Source organism: Lagenorhynchus albirostris, chromosome 19, assembly GCF_949774975.1.
Source record: "Lagenorhynchus albirostris chromosome 19, mLagAlb1.1, whole genome shotgun sequence".
NCBI lineage: Eukaryota > Metazoa > Chordata > Mammalia > Artiodactyla > Delphinidae > Lagenorhynchus > Lagenorhynchus albirostris.
In genome coordinates this window covers 53,346,806-53,366,236 of record NC_083113.1, presented here as the reverse complement: position 1 = coordinate 53,366,236, position 19,431 = coordinate 53,346,806, and the positions used below count along the sequence as shown (strand labels likewise).

The 19,431-nt window shown below is 41.3% G+C and overlaps 2 protein-coding genes across 2 annotated transcripts in view; both read left to right on the top strand.

Moving 5' to 3' along the window:
* Positions 1–2,269, top strand: part of LOC132509181 (polycystin-1-like protein 2) — an 81,941-nt gene extending 79,672 nt beyond the window's left edge. The window contains 1 exon segment of the mRNA XM_060129819.1: positions 2,108–2,269. Within this exon segment, the coding sequence (XP_059985802.1) occupies positions 2,108–2,269 (162 nt within the window).
* Positions 2,270–6,193: 3,924 nt separating this feature from the next.
* Positions 6,194–18,659, top strand: GCSH (glycine cleavage system protein H). The gene is made up of 5 exons (XM_060130370.1): positions 6,194–6,472; positions 9,969–10,048; positions 11,199–11,262; positions 16,236–16,367; positions 17,244–18,659. The coding sequence occupies exons 1-5, from the start codon at positions 6,325–6,327 to the stop codon at positions 17,339–17,341; spliced, it is 522 nt and encodes a 173-aa protein (XP_059986353.1). The 5' UTR covers positions 6,194–6,324; the 3' UTR covers positions 17,342–18,659.
* Positions 18,660–19,431: the final 772 nt, after the last annotated feature.

The window sequence follows — 19,431 nt, the reverse complement described above, 5'->3', positions numbered from 1 at the left end:
AAGATGCTACATGCTGTGCAGCATGGCCAAAAAAATAAAAAATAAAATAGGCACGCAACAGGGAGATATATACATATATATATATATATATATATATATAATTCCCAAGTGAATTATAGCCCTTATTCTGTAATAACTTTTAATTAATTAATTAGGCTGCACCGGGTCTTAGTTGTGGCACACGGGATCTTCGTTGTGGCATGCGGGATCTTTTTCGTTGTGGTGCGCAGGCTTCTCTAGTTGTGGCACACAGGCTCAGTAGTTGCAGAGTGTGGGCTTAGTTGCCCCGCGGCACGTGGGATCTTAGTTCCCTGACCAGGGGGCAAACCCACGTCCTCTGCATTGGCAGGTGGATTCTTAACCACTGGACCACCAGGTAAGTCTCTGGAATAACTTTTTTTTTTTTTTAAATATAATTTATTTTATTTATTTATTTTTGCTGTGTTGCGTCTTCATTTCTGTGCATGGACTTTCTCTAGCTGTGGCAAGTGGGGGCCACTCTTCATCGCGGTGCGCGGGCCTCTCACTATCGCGGCCTCTCCTGTTGCGGAGCACAGGCTCCAGACGCGCAGGCTCAGTATTGGTGGCTCACGGGTCCAGCCGCTCCACGGCATGTGGGATCCTCCCAGACCAGGGCTCGAACCCGTGTCCCCTGCATTAGCAGGCAGACTCTCAACCACTGCACCACCAGGGAAGCCCTGGAATAACTTTTAATGGAGTAAAACCTATAAAGGTACTGAATCACTATGCTGTACACCTGAAACTAACATTGTAAATCAACTATACTTATAGATAGATAGATAGATAGATAGACAGACAGATAGATATAATGTTTAAAACAAACCAAAAAACCGCCAGTCATAATCCCTCGGATGGCTCATCAAAACACAAATTCCCAGGTCCCACCCCCAGAGTTTCTGACTGGGGAGATCTGGGGTGGAGCTTGAGAATCTGCAATTCTAACAAGTTTCCAGATGATGTGATGCTACCAGTCTGGGGACTGCATTTTCAGAACCTCTGCTCTGACGGCCAGGGGACCTTTGCACATGGGATGGGAAACTGAGGCCCAGAAGGAGGAAATTAATTCCCCAAGATCATGGCAAATGAAGGGCAGACTAGAATCATGTCTCCTGATTCGTGGGACTCTGTTCATTACATCAGTGATTCCCAGCCCTGACTGTACATTAGAAACACCTGGGGGCTTTTGGCAATGCCTGTCACTGCACCTGAGACCAATAAAAACAGAATTCCTAGGAGAAGGATCCAAGCACTGGTATCTTGAAATCTCCCGTGTGGTTTGCATACACAGCCAAGATTGAGAACCCACTGGAAAAATGACTAAAGAAAACAATTTAGGTGATGACAAACAAACTTTAACTTTTCATGAAGTGGACTGTCTCCATTCAGAGATCTGCAAAATGGAGTGGAAGGCAGGAAGCTTTTGTAGGGTAAAGAATAATGAACAAGGAAGCGGAAAATAGAAAGTATCTGATTGGCCAGGGCCACAGAGTCAACCTTGTTTGGGATGAGAAGGAAGAGGAAATAAGTATAGAGCCTGGAATTTGCCTGGTGTTTGGGGATTAGCTGACTGGATACACTGCCTTTCTGGTCAAGGGGAGCCTTTACAGAGACACAAAAGTTATCCAAGTTTCAGTTTGCTGACATGGCACCCTGCATAGGAGCAGCTCCATCTTGGGCCCAGAAATTTATTTCAGGATGTTCATATGGTTACTTTGGTTTAAATTTTGAGAAACCACCAAACTGTTTTCCATTTCACATTCCCAGCAGCAATGAGCGTCTTTGTACACAAATTCCTAATAGCCTTTGTGGGGGTTGGGGGGTGGTGGAGGGCATCTTGTCATTCTCAATGGAGGGGAAAAAGGAACCCCCTGGGGATAAAGAAGGACTCCTGTGGGGATAAAGGCAGGAGTGAACACCCTTGGGATTCCCAGAAGGAGGTCAATTCCAACACAAAAGCAACACTAAACAGTGAAGTGACTTTGGCAGGGACCAAATTGGACGATAAAACCATGGTTTCCCCTTAGAAAGAAAAGCCCTCAAAGAGAATGGCCCTACCTAAGTTGCATGGTTCTTTCTCCCTCTGCAGCTGTCGGAGGAAGGAGAGATCATCGATTTGCTACTGATGAAGATACTCAGTTTCCTGGGCATTAAATGTAAAAGACAGGAGCCTGGAAGCAGCAGTGAGCGGCCTGAGTTGCTGTCAGAGGCCTGGGCCCCTCAACCTGTATCAGCTGTGCCCCAAATTTAAGCTGTTGGTCCAGGCACAATCATCTGTAGAGTAGGGGAGGGCCAGCATCTTAGGCCTACACTTACCAGTGATTCTGTAATCTCTCCTGGTCAATATTTTTCTGTGTCCATAGAAGAGTTACCAAACCTGGCAAGCAAAAAAAAAAAAAGGAAAAATACATACATACCTCCATACAGTTGCCACCACTATCATAGACTGTTTGTTCAAATATATTTTCTACTAGAAATATAACAAATATTGTCTGGAGTTCGGGGAGGGGGGGTGGGAAATCCCCTCTACAGACTGATTATTTCATCTTCTTGGTCAGTCAGGAGTTGCCTTTGAACGATTCTAGTTCAGGGTTTCCTAAACTGTGTCCAGGAGATGCTAATGGGTGTCATATTAGTTTGCTAGGGCTGCCAGAACAAAGTACCACAAACCGGCTAGCTTAAAACAACAGAAATGTATTGCTCCACAGTTCTGGAGGAGAGAAGTCCAAAATCAAGGTGTCAACAGGGCCATGTTCCTTTGGAAGGCTCTCTTTTAGCTTCTAGCGTACGCCAGCAATCCTTGGCGTTCCTTGGCTTGTAGATGCATCATTCTGACTTCTGCCTCTGTTGCCACATGGCCTTCTTCCCAGTATGGGGTCTGGGACTTCAACCTATCTCTTTAGGGGCCACGATTCAACTCATGACAGGTGTCATCCTCCCCCAAATGTTTCTAGATCAAACGTGGGAAACACTGGATACACAAGTGCTTTAGCATGGGAATTGTTAGAGCTTTTAATATGCTAAATGTGCACTATGAGTCTTCTGGGATGAGATGAATGTGAGCAATAAAGTGTGTAATGATTCCCAAACCCCTATGACCATGGCTTCTGGTATTGAAGCACTTCAGTCAGGGCTAGTGTTCCTTAGGCAATACTTTGGGAATCGTTGATCTACACCAGTGGTTCTCAATACTGGCTACACGCTAGAAACCCCAGATTTCATCCCAATTGATCAGAATCTATGGGTCCCAGGCATCAATATTTTTTAAGCCCCCCCTGATGATTCCAATGTGCAGTCAGACTTGATAAACATGCTTTAAATTCTGAGAACCACAGACCTAGATAATAAAAGTCTTCCAGGTGACTGTGTGGATAACTGCACATTTCCCCTCTCCTATGCAGGAGAAGCACCTCACGAATCCTCTCCAATTCACCCTGTCTTGTCTCTCCTCCTAACACACCCATTGTAGCAGGTACTCTAGGTAGCCTGCCCCAAATCCATTCCATGTGTCCCTCCTTGCTATCAGAATCCCAATTTGTTCAGGTAGCCCCTACCCCTACCCCACATGACTCATGGTAAGGTGACCCTGTGGCCACCTCAAAGTAAATCTTGATTTGTCTTAGCAATAGCCCTTGACAGGGCTTCCCTGGTGGCACAGTGGTTGAGAGTCTGCCTGCCAATGCAGGGGACACGGGTTCGTGCCCCGGTCCGGGAAGATCCCACATGCCGCAGAGCGGCTGGGCCCGTGAGCCATGGCCGCTGAGGCTGCGCGTCCAGAGCCTGTGCTCCGCAACGGGAGAGGCCACAACAGTGAGAGGCCCGCGTACTGCAAAAAAAAAAAAAAAAAAAAAAAAGAGATAGGCTCTAGTGCTGGACATTGTCTGGTCTAAGACTGCTGGAACTCTGACAGCTACCTTGAGACCATGGGGAACAATCTGAAGATGGCAGAGCAGAAAGATGAGAGGAACATGCACACTTGATGAGGTCATTAAACAGCTAGTTTAACCGTGAAGCTGAACTACTGCCAGCCTTCTATCTGGATGAGAGCTTAAATATCTTTTTATGATGGCTGAACCAGGATCCCACCTAACTACCATGACAATCAAAAGCCAGAATCCTTTATAAACAGAGAGACACATAACATGGCAATACACATAAGACCTTGGGGATTTATCTTCTATGCACCCCAAAGCCCATCATCCATTCTTTATTGTGTCAGGTATGAACATGAGCTATATAAGCAGATAAGCATCAAATAATTCATACCAAGTGCACACATGTCTCCCGAAAGTCTGGTACAGAAATCTAACCAGACACATAAAGTCCGTTAGTTTAAATAGGAAAAGTTCTAAGATCTAGAGAAGTTGTAAATTCTTCATTTCTCTTTCCCATCTTTCCCATCCACTCTCCACGTCTCTGTTGACTATAAATATCAAACTGGAAATTTCTTGTTGTGAGAGAGAAAAATATATCTGCTTAAAGAGATGAGAAGGCCCCCCTGAGACACCTGAAAGAAATGACCACCTGCATTTTCAGGTGCCTGTACCAACTGTGCAATGAGATGACCTTTCACATTCCAAGCCATGGATGTTACAAAGATAATCAGACGAAAAAAAAATTTTTTTTTAATCCACAATGCTTGTTACATTAAAAAAAAAAAGACACACTTCCTATTGCTTTGGCATAAGGGCCCACAACATAGCCCACACATTGATATGTGACCTTGTTCTTCATACCAAATGAGTTAGTGAAGCTAGGAATAAATATTTTAGGGCATGGCTTGCATTATGCTGCAGTGGCTTGTAATGAAACAATAAAAACAGAACACTGACATTATGGAAACCAGACAAGATCTGGAGTTTACAGTAGACCACTGTGAGCCAGTCAGCATCCCAAACAGCGGCAAGTAGAACAGAGCTGAAGAGCAGTTGATTGTGAATCAGACTAGAGGGCAAGTTCTGCTACTGCCACCTAGTAACTGCTTAAGTCATAAAATGCCTTCCTCATTCCACTCCTGGGAAAGTTAGTTAAACTTTCTGAGTCTCCAGCTCTTCATCTACAAAATGAGTATAATACCTGCCAGAAGGGGTTTGGAGAAGATTACAAAGATAATATCTGCACAGCCCCAGTACATAACAAGGGCTCAATTAATGGCTATGATTTACTCAGAGGAAAACAGAGCACAGCAGCCCTTGCAGGCCACCACACACATGTGCCCACATCCCCAATTTTATAAATGAGGCAGAATCTCACTGCAACATTTGGGTCGCCCAAACGCAAACACACACACACACACACACACACACACACACACGCTTCAAGGTACTCATCCTGTAATACTGAAAGTGTAGAGATTGAAGTGTTTTTCACTCTCCCGTTTCTTTGCTGATTCATGCCCACTCCATAAAATCCATGTTAAAGGTGAGATCTTTCCTCAAACCTAATTATTTTGTCTCCTTGGATTGGGTGGGACATGTCTCCTGTTTAAGTAAGGAACTGATCATGCTGGGTCTCAACTCCCTGCCTTTTGATTGCTCCTGCAGTCCAGACCCCACCAAGAAGCCACTCCTACCCCTTCAACAAGTCCTTGCCCCTCTAAGTTTCATGATTCTGTCTGTCCCCTCTTTGGGGACCGTGGGCCTTTTGGGATCTGTAAAGTAATAAAGTGGGTTCCTGGACTGTTTTCAATATTTCAAAAAGTCAAAGAGAAACTGCATTTGTGTCACCGAGCCTTTGGCCAATGCCCAATAACCATCTTTGGCTGGCATGATTGTTTGGCCCTACTATGAATCCTGCTCTGGGTGACCCTGATCCTCGTAGAAGGGTGGGAACTAATCTTTTAACAGAACTGGGAGCACCCTGCCTTCCCCAGGGCCCAAGGGCACTGGAATGCGCTGGCCCAGCAGTACCACCCCTGATTGGAGCCCATTTCACCGCCCGGCTGGGTCGCGGAGGCAAGAAGGCCTGACCCAGCGCTTTCACTCGCCCAGAAGCAATGCCGGAAGGCGTGGCTCCACGCCTCCCGGGAGGCCCCGCCCCTGACGCCCGGCCCGGCCCGGCCCGCCCCCGTACTAGTCCCCGCCCCTCGCCGCAGCCCCTTCCGGGCCACAGGGCGTTCCGAGTGTCACGCCCCTCCCGCCTGCCACCCCATCAGGCCCCGCCCCTCCCGGGGCCCCGCCCCTGCGCGCCGGTCCAGCCAGCTCGCTCCGGCTCGCTCCGGCCCCGGGGCCGCCCCCTCCCCGCCCCGCCCCCTCCAGCCGGGGGTGCTCTAGATGCTGCGCGGAGACCCTCTGCACCCCTGCGAACATGGCGCTGCGAGTGGCGCGGAGCGTGCGGGCCGCGGTCTGCAGCCTGCGCGCCATCTCTGCGCCCAACGCGCCCTGCCCGCCGCGGCCCTGGGGACTGCGGGCGGGCGCCGTCCGGGCGCTGCGCACCGGTCCCGTTCTGCTGTCGGGTAAGTGCGGGCGGGCACGTGGGGCGAGCCAAGCTGACTCGGGGTAAGGGACTGGGGCCTCGATCCTCACCTCGGGTCCCCGCCGCTGGTCGCCCCGGTCAAGGGAGGCGACCCCTGCACACGCTTATTGTTGTTGGGATCCCGTGTCGCGAGGCCGCTACTCCCTGAGTGACTTAAACGACCCCGCAGTCTTTGTCCTGCGGGTTGGGAGGAGGGGGGAGGAGGGCGGGGAGGCCTGGAGAACACGCGCGGTCGCCGTGTCCCGGCTGCTTCCGGCAGGAGCGTCGGCCGCTCGCTGCTGGAGACCCGGGTGAGCGTCGCCGAGCTCCTTCCTGACCTTAGATTTCTAGCATTTGTGAGCGTCGTGGACCCTAAGAGTGAAGACAAATAATAGGCTTTACTTTGCTACACGGATCGTCGCTGAATTCTGAAGTAAAAGTAAAGCAAGAGCATTTATTGAAATGTAAAGCACTGGGTCTAGATTTTTACCAGCTAAAGCTGGCACAACTTTGGAGAGAGCTATTTCCTAAAGCAGTGAGATAAACTCCACTGGACTCCACAGAAGACGTTCTACTGAAGTCTGTATCGAGTCGTGAATGTGTGTTGGGCTGAAAGGAGGCCTTAGTTACATGGACTTGAAGGAACAGGGAGACATGCCCGTAAATGTCTTGGCCATCTGTCCTACTTTAGCACGCGTTACCGCAGAGGAAAAAACGTTTTACTTCATGCACCAATACCTGAGACATTAACTGCACCTCCGAGAACTCAGGCTTCTTGCTGACAGAGCGCAGGTCTGTGGTGGCTGTTCTCTCATTAAGTTCGTTGTTTTAGAAACCTGTTTGGGACTAGAAAAGTTGATAGGTTTAAGTCCAAAGTCAAACATAATGAAGCTTACCTCCTCCCCACCCCACCCACCCATTAAAATCTCTCAGCTCTGTTAGTGCCGCATTTCAAGGGAAGAGCCTTTCTCAGATAAGAACTGAATTTCAAACCTATGTATTTTGGTTATTCATTGTTACACTATCACTAGCTTTTTGCATTTTCCTGTTATCTAGTTAAATATTGCCCAAGATATCAATACCCATGATCTGGTTGAACACCTAGGTTTTTAATACTGAAGAGACCGAGTTCCAAAATTTCACTCCACCTCTTATGAGCTGTGACATCTTGGGTAGTCACTTAGCTTCTCTGAGTCTGTTTCCCTAATCAGAAAAATGGAAATGATAATCCATACCTTACAGATTTGTTGGATGAAATGAAATAATTTAACTGCTGTACATATAGTTTGACGCATAGTAAGTACTTGATAAATGTTACTTCTTATTAAATATTAGTGTATAGAATCAAATAAATAGCGGAAAGTTGATCAAATGTTAATGTATTTTATTTGACTCAGTGACTGAAGGGAGGAGAATGCAAACTTCTCATAAATTACTCAACACACCTAATTTTGGGGGGGGCCAAAACCCATGTTTTTCAAGACTCAGAGGAAAAGTAATTATTTACCTAATCTCCTGTTCCCTTCTTTCCTGTCGGGCCAAGGGTTAAAGGAGAATTGTACGAATCATCGTCTTTTGCCTAAATTGCATGGCCTAGTACAAAGACTGCATGGCCTTTGAAGTCAAGTGGACCTAGGTGCATTTAGCTTAGCAATGTTGCCGCCTTTTCCTCTAAACTTGAGGTTGCTCAGTTGCTAAATTGAATGTGAGAGCACTCTTACTCCTAAGATTATCTTTACAATTAGGTAAGATGGCAAGACCAAAGTCAGGACAGTAATTTCAGAGAAGTCATATGTTTATGGTTGTCCAGTCCTTACTTTTAAAAGGTATATTAGATTTAAACTGCCAGTTTTAGAGTTGTGACAGAATGTTAGGGAGAATTGAGTCCTGTAGCCAAATAACTATATATTAGATGTTTTGCTGAGCATCCTCTTAAACTTAAAAAAAAAAATTACTTCACTCCAGCTTTTGAGTGCTTTCTATATGCCAAGCACTGTGTTTTGAACTGGGAATACAGATGAGATAAAGCCTGCTCTTGCTTGCTTTGTACTTGGTCTACTGCCTGGGGGAAACTGTAGCCTGTTAAGTGCTATGAGTGTGTGGGGGGAACGGTGTGGGAGAGTGGTGCAGAGTGCTGTGGGAGCAGGTTGGACGGCCCAGGAACCCAGGCTTGGTGGGCTGCATAAGGCATCGGGCAGGCAGAGCTGCTAAAATGAGATCTGAAAGTCAAGAAAAGGCGGTGGGGAGAATGGGTTGCAGTCAGAACACTAAGTACCAACACACTTTCTTAGGGAAACACACGTTGACCTGAAGCATTTAGTATTTGAAGTGGAGTGAAGCAAAGCAAGTTACTTTGTGGCAGATTTTGCAACCTCTTACACTGAGGAGTATGGTATTAAAGTTTTTTAATGACTGGGAGGAAAAGAAATACTCTTTATTTACACTCTGCTGTGTATCAGAGCTGTGTAATCAAGGCAGTTTAATGTTGTTTTAAGTACAGTTATCTTTTGGGTAAGGGGTAAGAGTGAACCAGCAATGCTTATTGTAAAACAGTATTGAAATTAACGAGCCATTTTCTTATTAACTTCCGATGCAGTATTTTTGGAAAAATACTGCTTCACTTCAGAATGTGATATATATTTAGGAAGGTAAGTTTTTTTAAAAAAAATATTATTTTAAGCAAGTACTTTTGACATTAAATCGTAAGGAATTTTTTTCACATCACTCGAACTTTGGTAGGTCTTTCTTCCAAGAATCCTTCAGTATTTTGGCCATCCGTGTATTTGAAGAGAAGCAGCTCATAAAGCCAAGGCCTAACCTGTCCAATGAATGTCGAGCAGAGGCTGCCTTTCTACCATTTAATGTCTTAGCTCTGAGGTGACCATTGAGTTCTGATCGTATAGTTTGCTTCTTTAAATGATGGTAGTCACTTTCCTCAAGGGGAGACTTGAATTCATTTAAGGTGGAATCAAGAACTTAGACAAGCTATAATTGTTCCAGGTCAATTTTATTCCTGTTAAGATTCCACACAGCTCTACCTAAAGAGGCACATAATTTTTTAGGTTAAATCATTTATGAGCAGTCTTTATGCTCCTCCCAAAAGCTCATCACTCTTTCTTCAGAGGGACAGACTTGCTTTGTATGACAGACCAGTAATAGATAAATATATATTTGAAATGTGCTCCAAAATTTGTGTGTGTGTGTGTGTGTGTGTGTGTGTGAGATATAGACTGAGTAATGTGAAGGGCAAATAATCATATCTCCAAAAGATGCAAAGGTGTTCACATCAAGCCATCTTTGCCTAAATGATACCAATGTTGAGATGTGTCTTCTCACATGATCTGTTTTGTCCTGGGCAGTATACTGTTGAATGGCAATGCCAATAAGTCAAACACAAATACTGGGAAGGTCTTGCCCTTTGACAGCACTGATATGTAAAAAAATGCTTTTTAAGAAGTGATGCCACTGCTTTTCTGAAATATTGGTCTTCTATTTAGGTCGTAAATTCACAGACAAACATGAATGGGTAACAACAGAAAACGGTGTTGGAACAGTGGGAATCAGCAATTTTGCACAGGTATTGGATTGTCTTGCAATATTTCAGTCTGTTCTTGCCTAAATTGGATTGCTTTACCTTTTAAAAATTGTTTATTCTGCCCCTTAGTATTATTTTGGGCCCCTTAAAGGCCCTTAGAAGAACATCAGTCATAGATGGAAAAAGTAAAACATAGTTTAGTTAGGGCAGCGTATAGTGTTTTTAGAGATATTGAAAGGTTAACACTTAAAATTAAAAATTAAATTCAAGAGAGAAATGTTTGTTTCATATTGGGGCAGTTAAGGAAAAAAGCAGAGCAAGCAAAAGGGCTGGAGTGTTGACAGTGTTTTGTGGATAACAATGATATACACGTGATCTGGGGACTTGAAGAGGGAACACCTAGATTGGCACAGATTACACAAAGATAAACCTTTTATTTAGAGTTTGTCTCTACTAATTCCCTTATTGCCACTGATCCCATATTGAGATATTGTGTAAAAGCACTTGAGAAGCCAAATAGCAGCACCATCACTGATCTTCCACGATCTGTGGGTGGGGTGGGGAGAAGGGGCGGGGGTATTAACTGATGGGAGTATATACAGTATTCTTCAGAAATGCTGCCATCTCAGGTACTGAGAATCCATGACAACTGTATCTTCATTGGCATATCTGTACCTACTGAGGCCCAATACAGCATGCTTTGTGAAATACTGCATAAGTATTGTCCTCCGCTCCTGGAGTTTATGAGGGGGAATCAACTACATGGAAAATGACATACAAAACATTATGTGACGGATGCCTTGAGTAGTACAAGGCATTGTCACCTGATGGAGAGATCACTACTTATTAGTCAGCAGATGCAGTAGGGGAAATGGCCTCAGTAAAGTTGCAGAGGTGGAAAAGCACAAAGTGTTTTCTTAGAGGAGCCAGTAATCTTTTAGGGGGCATATGGTTTGTGACGGGGTCACTGCCACCTCTGGGAAATCCAGCTAGTGGCCTGTTTTCTTGCAGATCCTGAGGTAAGAATAATTTTGCAGTTTTAAAGGGTTATAAGAAAAACCAAAGAATTTGGCCCCTCAAGTGTAAAGTATGTACTGTGTGAATTAAAGGGATTCAGTGTTTGGCTTGTTCCTATTTACTAGGTTTAATTTGATTTCTTAGAGGTTTGGTGCTTTGTTTTTGTCTTTTAAAGGAAGCTTTGGGAGATGTTGTTTACTGTAGTCTGCCTGAAGTTGGGACAAAATTGAACAAACAAGGTGAGTGTTTTTCTCATCTTGGTATGTCATGATTCATGCCATGAATTTTCTTTATCTTGCATAATAACTTGTTTGTACCCAGGATCATTTAGAGTGCTTTTTCCTCAAGTAACAGAAAACTTACATAAGAGTAGATCAACCAACAGGGGTTTATTATATCTCATACAAGCAATCTTGGAAATAGGTGGATACAGGATTGACTCAATGGCTCAGTGAAGATTATCAAGGACACAACCTCTCTGGTACTTTTTCTGCCTCAGCATGTCAGAGGTCACAGAATGGCAGCAGAACCTTCAAGCATCATGTTCTCAATGACAGTATCCAAAAGTAGGAAGAGAAGGACAGGCTCTCTTTGTCTCTTTATCGGGAACAAATATCTCAACCAGAAATCTCTCAGATCACCTTTTCTTTTATCAATTTAGCCAAGTCTGGGTCGTATTGCCATGCCTAACTGTAAGGAATGATGGTGAGGAGAATAATGAGCATTTTCAGACTTTACAATGGAAGGCAGGAAGTAGAGGGAAATGGCTCTTAGCACCCTCCCCGCCACATGTTGATATAGTATAATATAGCTGAAGTCTCTGAAGTTTAAAAAATAAAGTCTGTCTTTGGAGGCAGTAAAGAATATCAGGATAGAACATGGGCTTCTGAGTCAGAATCTGGTTTTAAATCCTGGCCTCTCAACATAGCTGTGTGATTTGGGAGAGATTACTTAATGTAGGTCTCATCTGTAAGTTGGGATAATAATACTTACCTCATAGAGTAGTTGTAAGGATTAAATGAAATTAGCATAATAACCAGCATAAGATTAGTGCTTGATAAATGTCAGCCAGTGGAACCACGTGTATTATTATTCATGGGTTCCTTGACATATGTCAGGTAGCCCTACAGAATTTAAGTATCTGTTTTCTTTAATCATGTTTTATTTACTGTGTATGCACTTTGCTGTTCTCAAGCAGATCAGAAACTTCTGAACATCTCTTTATAGCAAGTGAGAAGGATGAACCTACTTTTTGTGCTTCTATTATAGAAAAAATTCTATTAAACTAAATATGTTGAGTAATACCCTTAAACTAATGAATGCTTTCTTTAAACTTTCTGCTAAAGGTGTTTTTTAAAGTGATACAAAATTTACATACAGTGAAAATGCATGGATCTTAATTGTATAAGCCAAAGAGTTTTGACAACTGTGTTTATACACTGTAAACCTTGCTAATCAAAACTCTTCTCAGGGCTTCCCTGGTGGCGCAGTGGTTGAGAGTCTGCCTGCCGATGCAGGGGACACGGGTTCGTGCCCCGTTCCGGGAAGATCCCACATGCCGCGGAGTGGCTGGGCTCGTGAGCCATGGCCGCTGGGCCTGCGCGTCCGGAGCCTGTGCTCCGCAATGGGGGAGGCCGCAACAGTGAGAGGCCCGCGTACCGCAAAAAAAAAAAAAAAAAAAAAAAAACTCTTCTCAATATACAACCACTTCTCTGATTTCTGTCACCATAGATTAGTTTTGCCTGTTCTTTAACTTCATTTAAAAGGAATCAGACACTATGTATTATGTATGGTTTCATTTGTCTAATGTCATAATTTCGAGATTCATTCATATTGCGTGATCAGTATTTTGCTTTTTTATGCTGCGAAGTCCCATCGTGTTTGCCAAAGAGGTTATACCATTTTACACTCTGACCAGCAGTATGAGAGAGTTCCAGGTGCTGCATATTTCATTGTGGTTTTAACTTGCATTTCCCTAGGGCAGATTATTGTTCACCTTGCCATGTGCTTTTTGCCACTCACATCTTTTTTTGTGAAGTCTCTAGTCTTTTACTTGGGTTATCTTTTTACCATTGATTTTTAGGCATCATTTTAAATTCTAGATACAAATCCTTTTTCATAAATGTATTTTATGAATATTTTGTCATATATATGTATGGAACATTGTCTTCTCTAAGAAGTCTTTTGTCTATCTTCATAGTTCCCAGACTATATACCCCAGTGCCATGAGGTGCTGTGGGGTATTTTTAATTTTTAACATCTGTTGGACACAGCACAGACTAATAAACAACGGAGGTAACAATTTCAATGTTGGATCTTACTACATTACTTTGGGTAATGTGACTTTGAAGCAAGTACTGCACAATTGGCATGGAACATCAGGTACGGCAGTGATTGATGTGACCTGATTCCCTGAGGGAGAACTTAATACAGTATGCAACAGACACATAATTTATATCTGTAAATTGTAATTAAAAATGAAAATTCTTTTTTGTTCAATTTATATGTGTTAATTTTTTCAAACCGCTACTCAATTGTTAGGATATAAAAACTTACTAAGTAGTTTGGACCTGACCTCTTAATAAATTGAAGTGTTAGGTATTTGTTTTGGTCTAGAGATTACCACAAAACCTTACTGAGACACTTAAGGGCATTGTGAACTGAGAAAGTGAGCAACTCTGGCCCATACCAAGGTTCGCAGAGATATAGTATTTCATCATTAGGTATGCTATTTAGCTGTGGAGTTTTTCATAGATGCCCATTATCAGATGATGCAGTTCCTTTCTATATCTAGTTTGCTGAGAATTATCATTTGTGGGTGTTGAATTTTTGTCAAATTCATTTTCTCCATCTATTGACATGATCAAAGGGTTTTTCTTGTTAATGTGATGCATGGTGATTCATTTTTGAATGTTTAACCAACCTTGCATTCCTGGTAGTCATGATACAAAAGTTAAAAATTATCTCTAAAAACATACTGCTGGATTTGATTTGCTAATTTGTACATTATGTTCATGAGAGATATTGGTCATTTCTTATAATGGCTTTGTCAAATTCTGGAATCTGTTATATTGACCTCATAGAATAAGTTTAGAAATATTCCTACCTCTTTTCTTTTTCTGAAAGAAAGTGCAAGATTAGTGTTGTTTCTTCTTTAATTGTTTGATAGATTTAACTGGTGGAATATGAGCCAGATTTCTTTGTAGGAAGGTTTTTGATACAAATTTCTTTAATATATATTCAGATTTTCTATATTATCTTACATTGGTTTTGAGAAATTTTTCCATTTCATGTTGTTATATTCAGCATACAGATGCTCATATTTTTCATTTATTATCCTATTATACCCATACGATCTGTAGTAAGGACTCCTTTTTCATTCCTTCATATTGGTGGTAATTTTCTCAATCAGTCTGCTGGCTCTATCAAATTTATCAATCTTTTGAAAGAACCAAATTTCTACTATGTTAAATTTTCTCTTATTTTCCATTTCATTTGTTCTTTCATATCTTTATTTTCTTCCTCCAACTTACTTAGATTTAATTTCCTTTTTCTAGCTTCTGGAAACTTGTGGTTTTGTTGGTTTTCAGGTTTTTTTACTGGACTTTTTTTTATCCATACTGTAAAATGCTGTCTCCCTTGTGGTGAGTGGCAGCTAAAATCTTAGTCTGATTCTTCCAGCCTTATCTAGGACACTTGGAGTCTGCCCCGTGCACATATGATTCAGGGATCATTCAGAGACCTGGACAGAATTTATAGACAGAATTTGGGGCTCTCCTTTTTATCTCTATCCTTAATGAGATTTCCCAGCTCACTTTCCAGTAGCTATCGTGGCCCCAAACTCTTGTCGCCTAGTCCTTTAAACCAGTAAGACTGAGATTTTCTTTCAGAATTTTGGCTGCTCCACCTGGCACAGATCAGTGTCCTTTCTTCAAGGCTAAAAGTCATTTAAAAAAAATCACCAGTGTCATCCCTTCTTTCTAATGTTGCCTCCTTTCCATAAACTGACTGCTTTTGTTCATTTTCTAGTGTCTTTAGAAGGCAGGTCATTGATTTTAAGATGTTCTTTTTAAATAACGCCTAAAGATTTTATTTCCTTCTAAGCACTTTTTTAGCTCTGCCCCCACAAACTTTGGTGTGTTGTATTCATCACATTCAGTTCAGATCACTTGATTTTGTCCTGCAGGTGAGCAGGGCTTTTTTTTTTTTTTTTAATTAATTAATTTATTTTTATTTTTGGCTGGTTGGGTCTTCGTTGCTGCATGCAAGCTTTCTCTAGTTGTGGCGACCGGGGGCTACTCTTCATTGCAGTGCGCAGGCTTCTCATTGCGGTGGCTTCTGTTGTTGCAGAGCACGGGCTCTAGGCACACGGGCTTCAGTAGTTGTGGCTCGCGGGCTCTAGAGTGCAGGCTCGGTAGTTGTGGCCCTTGGGCTTAGTTGCTCCGTGGCATGTGGGATCTTCCCGGACCAGGGCTCAAACCCATGTCCCCTGCATTGGCAGGCAGATTCTTAACCACTGCACCACCAGGGAAATCCCAGGGCTCTGTTAATTTTTCAGTCTTTTTTTTCTTTTCAAACTCTTCTTCAGATTGGTTAGTTTCAGATGATCTTCGTGTTCACTGACCCTTCTGCACAGTATCCAGTCTACTGTTAATGCCATCTAGTGAACGTTTTAGATATTATGCTTTCCAGTTCTAGAATGTCCATTTAAAAAATTATAATTTCTTTGCAAGTTATTTCCCCATATATTCACTCACTAGTTTTTTGTTTTTGTTTTTTGGTCTTTGAACATACTTACAGTAGCTATTTTAAGGTTCTCTGCTAATTCCAACATGTGGGTCTGTGGATCATTTTGAGATCTTTATACTGACTACTTTTTCTCTAAACTATGGCTCCCTTCTTTCTAGAATTTCAACCCTCAATTTCCAGCCACCTTAGGGGCCCACACTCCATCCTCTGACCCCTTTAGCAAATCAGACTGTGGTTTTCTACTTGTGTTCTAGTTACACTGTGCTCTTTGGATGGGGCCATGTTGTCAGGCTACAGACTGTATAAATGAAGATCTTGCATGACAAAACCTATGGTTTTATTTTAATTAAAGATATTTAGGACTTTCTGTCATTACTGTATTAGAGGTGATCACTTCTCCATATTTTGTATTTTGAGGTCACTAACTTGACATTTAATACTTTCTTTAATTTTCTCAATTTAGAGGAATTTGGTGCTTTGGAAAGTGTGAAAGCTGCTAGTGAACTCTATTCTCCTCTATCAGGAGAAGTAACTGAAATTAATGAAGCTCTAGCAGAAAATCCAGGACTTGTCAACAAATCTTGTTATGAAGATGGTAAGTTGTTGCTAGAAATTTTTTTAAAGATTGTTTGCTGCAGTTAACATTTAATCTGGAATTTAAAGCAATCTTTAGCTGATGGTGACTTCTTTTTGCCCTTCTTGGTACTAAATAGAGATATTCTGCTTTAAAAAGGGAAAACAGTTTAGCTGAATATATAAGGTTATGTTTAAAATCTGTCAATAAAAGCACTGCCTTATTTTATAGGGTTCTTAGTATCATAGTTGTAGACTCATTGTAAACACTTCAGAGTATTTACCTGTTCAGTCATAAAGCATCTAATCACATTGTGTGATGTAGGTGGTAATAGAATAACATTTATTACATTAATTTTCAGTTTTCTCACATCTTCATCTTCATAATAATGTAGTAAGGTAAGCTAGCAGCAATTTTTTCCATTTTGTAGATGAATTGAGGCCCCAAAGGATTTCTCTGCTAAGGTCACACAGCCAGCAAGATGCAAAATTAGCATTAGGTTGTAGTTCTCTATTTCCTATCACCTACTTCTTCTCTCTACTAAAGCTTTCTAATGCCATTAATCTAAGTTGTTACAGTGTTGGTGTTCCTTTTGTTAAAGATATACCTGGCCTTGTGTATTTGGATCCGTATGTAAAGTTGTTGATGCTTATTACAGCCTAGAAGTTCTTAATCCATTATGGTAGAATTTCTTCTGGTTCTTTTCAGTTATGATATGTAAGGAATATTAATTTAATTCTTACAGCTAAAATTTAAAGCTCTTTGAACAAATAATGAGTGATTTATGTAAAGAATACTAGGTTAATTTTGAGGCACTCAGAATTTACATTTTGAATGAATTTGACTTTCTCTTTAAAAAGGTGATTTAGAATATAAGATACTTTTTTTTGGTTGCAGGTTGGCTGATCAAGATGACACTCAGTAACCCTTCAGAACTAGATGAACTAATGAGTGAAGAAGCATATGAGAAATACATAAAATCTATTGAGGAGTGAAAATGGAACCCTTAAATAAACTAGTTTGAAACAACTTAATCTAGTATAGTTGTCTTAAATTAGTGGTGGATAGATTTTTAAAAAGCAACTTTTAGCAAAAGAAACTACTTTCAACAATGTTGCCTGAAGAAAATACCCCTTAACTTCCTAATGATTTCACATAAACACTATGCATCTTTTTCACAACAGCCTGTGATTTTTAGGCTAGTCTCCAGTTATAATACTCAGAATTCCTGAAATTATCTGTGGTAAAACTAGTTATAAAAATTATGTAATTCAAGGATAACATTGTTATCTTAACCTTACATAATATTGTAACTTGCTTACAGCCATCCCTGGATTTGGGTCAAAATACTCAATGAACTTGCCATTGGAAATAAATGACAGTGGAGAAAAGTTTGTTAGTTGTATAGTGTCCAGTGAAGAACATTACTATCTTAATTTTGCAATATACTGTGTTTGCTGGTGCTATTTTTATACAGTGAAGCAACAGCCTTGCAGGAAAATAAGAAACAGTTTAATAATAAAATATTCAACTTCTTAATTAATCGTGTTTTTTGTTTCGCTGTTAATATTTCATTTAGTGACTCCACTAGTATTTGTAAAGATGCTAATTTTAACTTACGGAAAGTTATTTTTTTAAAAGGAATTTTAAGCCCTAGTGATGAAAGATTGGTTCCAAGAAAATGTTTCCTTTTAGTCACAAATCTTGCTTTTCTTAAGCAAAGATCTAATTGCCTGATAGCATCAAGTACTATTTTTTGGTCATTTTTAACATAAAAGAAATCATTGACTTTGTTTTTCTATCATGCCAATTAGAAGAGAGGAGTAAAAACAAGGAAAGGTGAAATTTTGATCAGCATAGCACATGACATCCTTAAGAAAGTTAAACCACATTCACATAAGGTTTCTACTTAAGTAATGGGGACAGAAGTGGACACAGTGGCCAACATAGCATACTTTCTAATTAAGCCAATGGTAGTACTGTAGTATGCTGATATTTGGGGCAGGGGAGAGAACATACGTAAGTATATACACACACACAGATATATATACTTATACACACACACAGCAAGAACAAACTTCTACCATTTTCCCAGTTACTAGAGGAAAAGGGAAGTATGTAGACACTACTATCTTCTGGTAAATAAAGAGCAAATAAAGAACATAGAGTACGTAGGTAGGTAAGTAACATACAAGTCTTTCTTGTTCCTCTGCAGAAAGAATGCATTCTTTCCAGGACTGTGCCAGTGGCCATATCACTGCTGAGCTGTGTCTGTTATTAATCAGGTTAATTAATTTGACTGTCTGCTTTGGAAATAGGGATGAGTAATAATTGCTCATTTAAATCTAAATAAATCTTGTTTTAAAGTTACTCTCATATATTACCTTCTTTCATCTTTACCACAGTAGCCAGAGCTAGGTAGGGCATATCCATAACTACCACCATTTCACAGATAAGGTGACGGAGAGGATAAGAGGATATGGTTAGGATTTTCACATTTCCTGGCTCACTCTTCATCAGTTCCTTAGCAAAATGTAAGTTACTATGATAATACTTAAGGGAATTCCCTGGCGGTCCGGTGGTTAGGCGCTTTCATTACCAGGGCCCAGGTTCAATCCCTGGTCAGGGAACTAACATCCCACAAGATGCGTTAATGCGGCCAAAAATATATTTAAATGGGAATCTGGCAGGCGGGGGGAGGATCAAAGAACAAAACTTTATGACAACTTGCTCTTTTTCACTGTTTAGAATACAGAGCCAGTTCAACCTTTGTTTCTATTTTAGTGCTGCTGAAAATAAGAGGTGTTGAATGGCCCTCCAAATGGACTAAATCAACAGAGAATTCAATTTCTCAGACCTCATATTCCTTTGAATGGTTTTGGTCTTAATAGAGGAGCTTAATATAGGTTTTAAATAATGCTTTCTAATAATGTAAAATTCAAGAAATGGAACAGGTAACCCTGGAAGTGTTCAAAAAATTTTTTTTCTCTTATCACCTCCCAGATAGTTGAATAGTTTAAAGAAGTTGATGGCATTAAGTTTTAATAAAGAAACCACTAGAGGGCTCTCTGTACAGGCATGCTAG

Excerpts from the sequence above, each read along its gene's own strand:
- GCSH (XM_060130370.1), top strand. The coding sequence starts at position 6,325 with ATGGCGCTGCGAGTGGCGCGGAGCGTGCGGGCCGCGGTCTGCAGCCTG. Across the intron at positions 6,473-9,968 it reads CGGTCCCGTTCTGCTGTCGG|GTCGTAAATTCACAGACAAA; the intron begins GTAAGTGCGGGC and ends TCTTCTATTTAG. Across the intron at positions 11,263-16,235 it reads GACAAAATTGAACAAACAAG|AGGAATTTGGTGCTTTGGAA; the intron begins GTGAGTGTTTTT and ends TTCTCAATTTAG.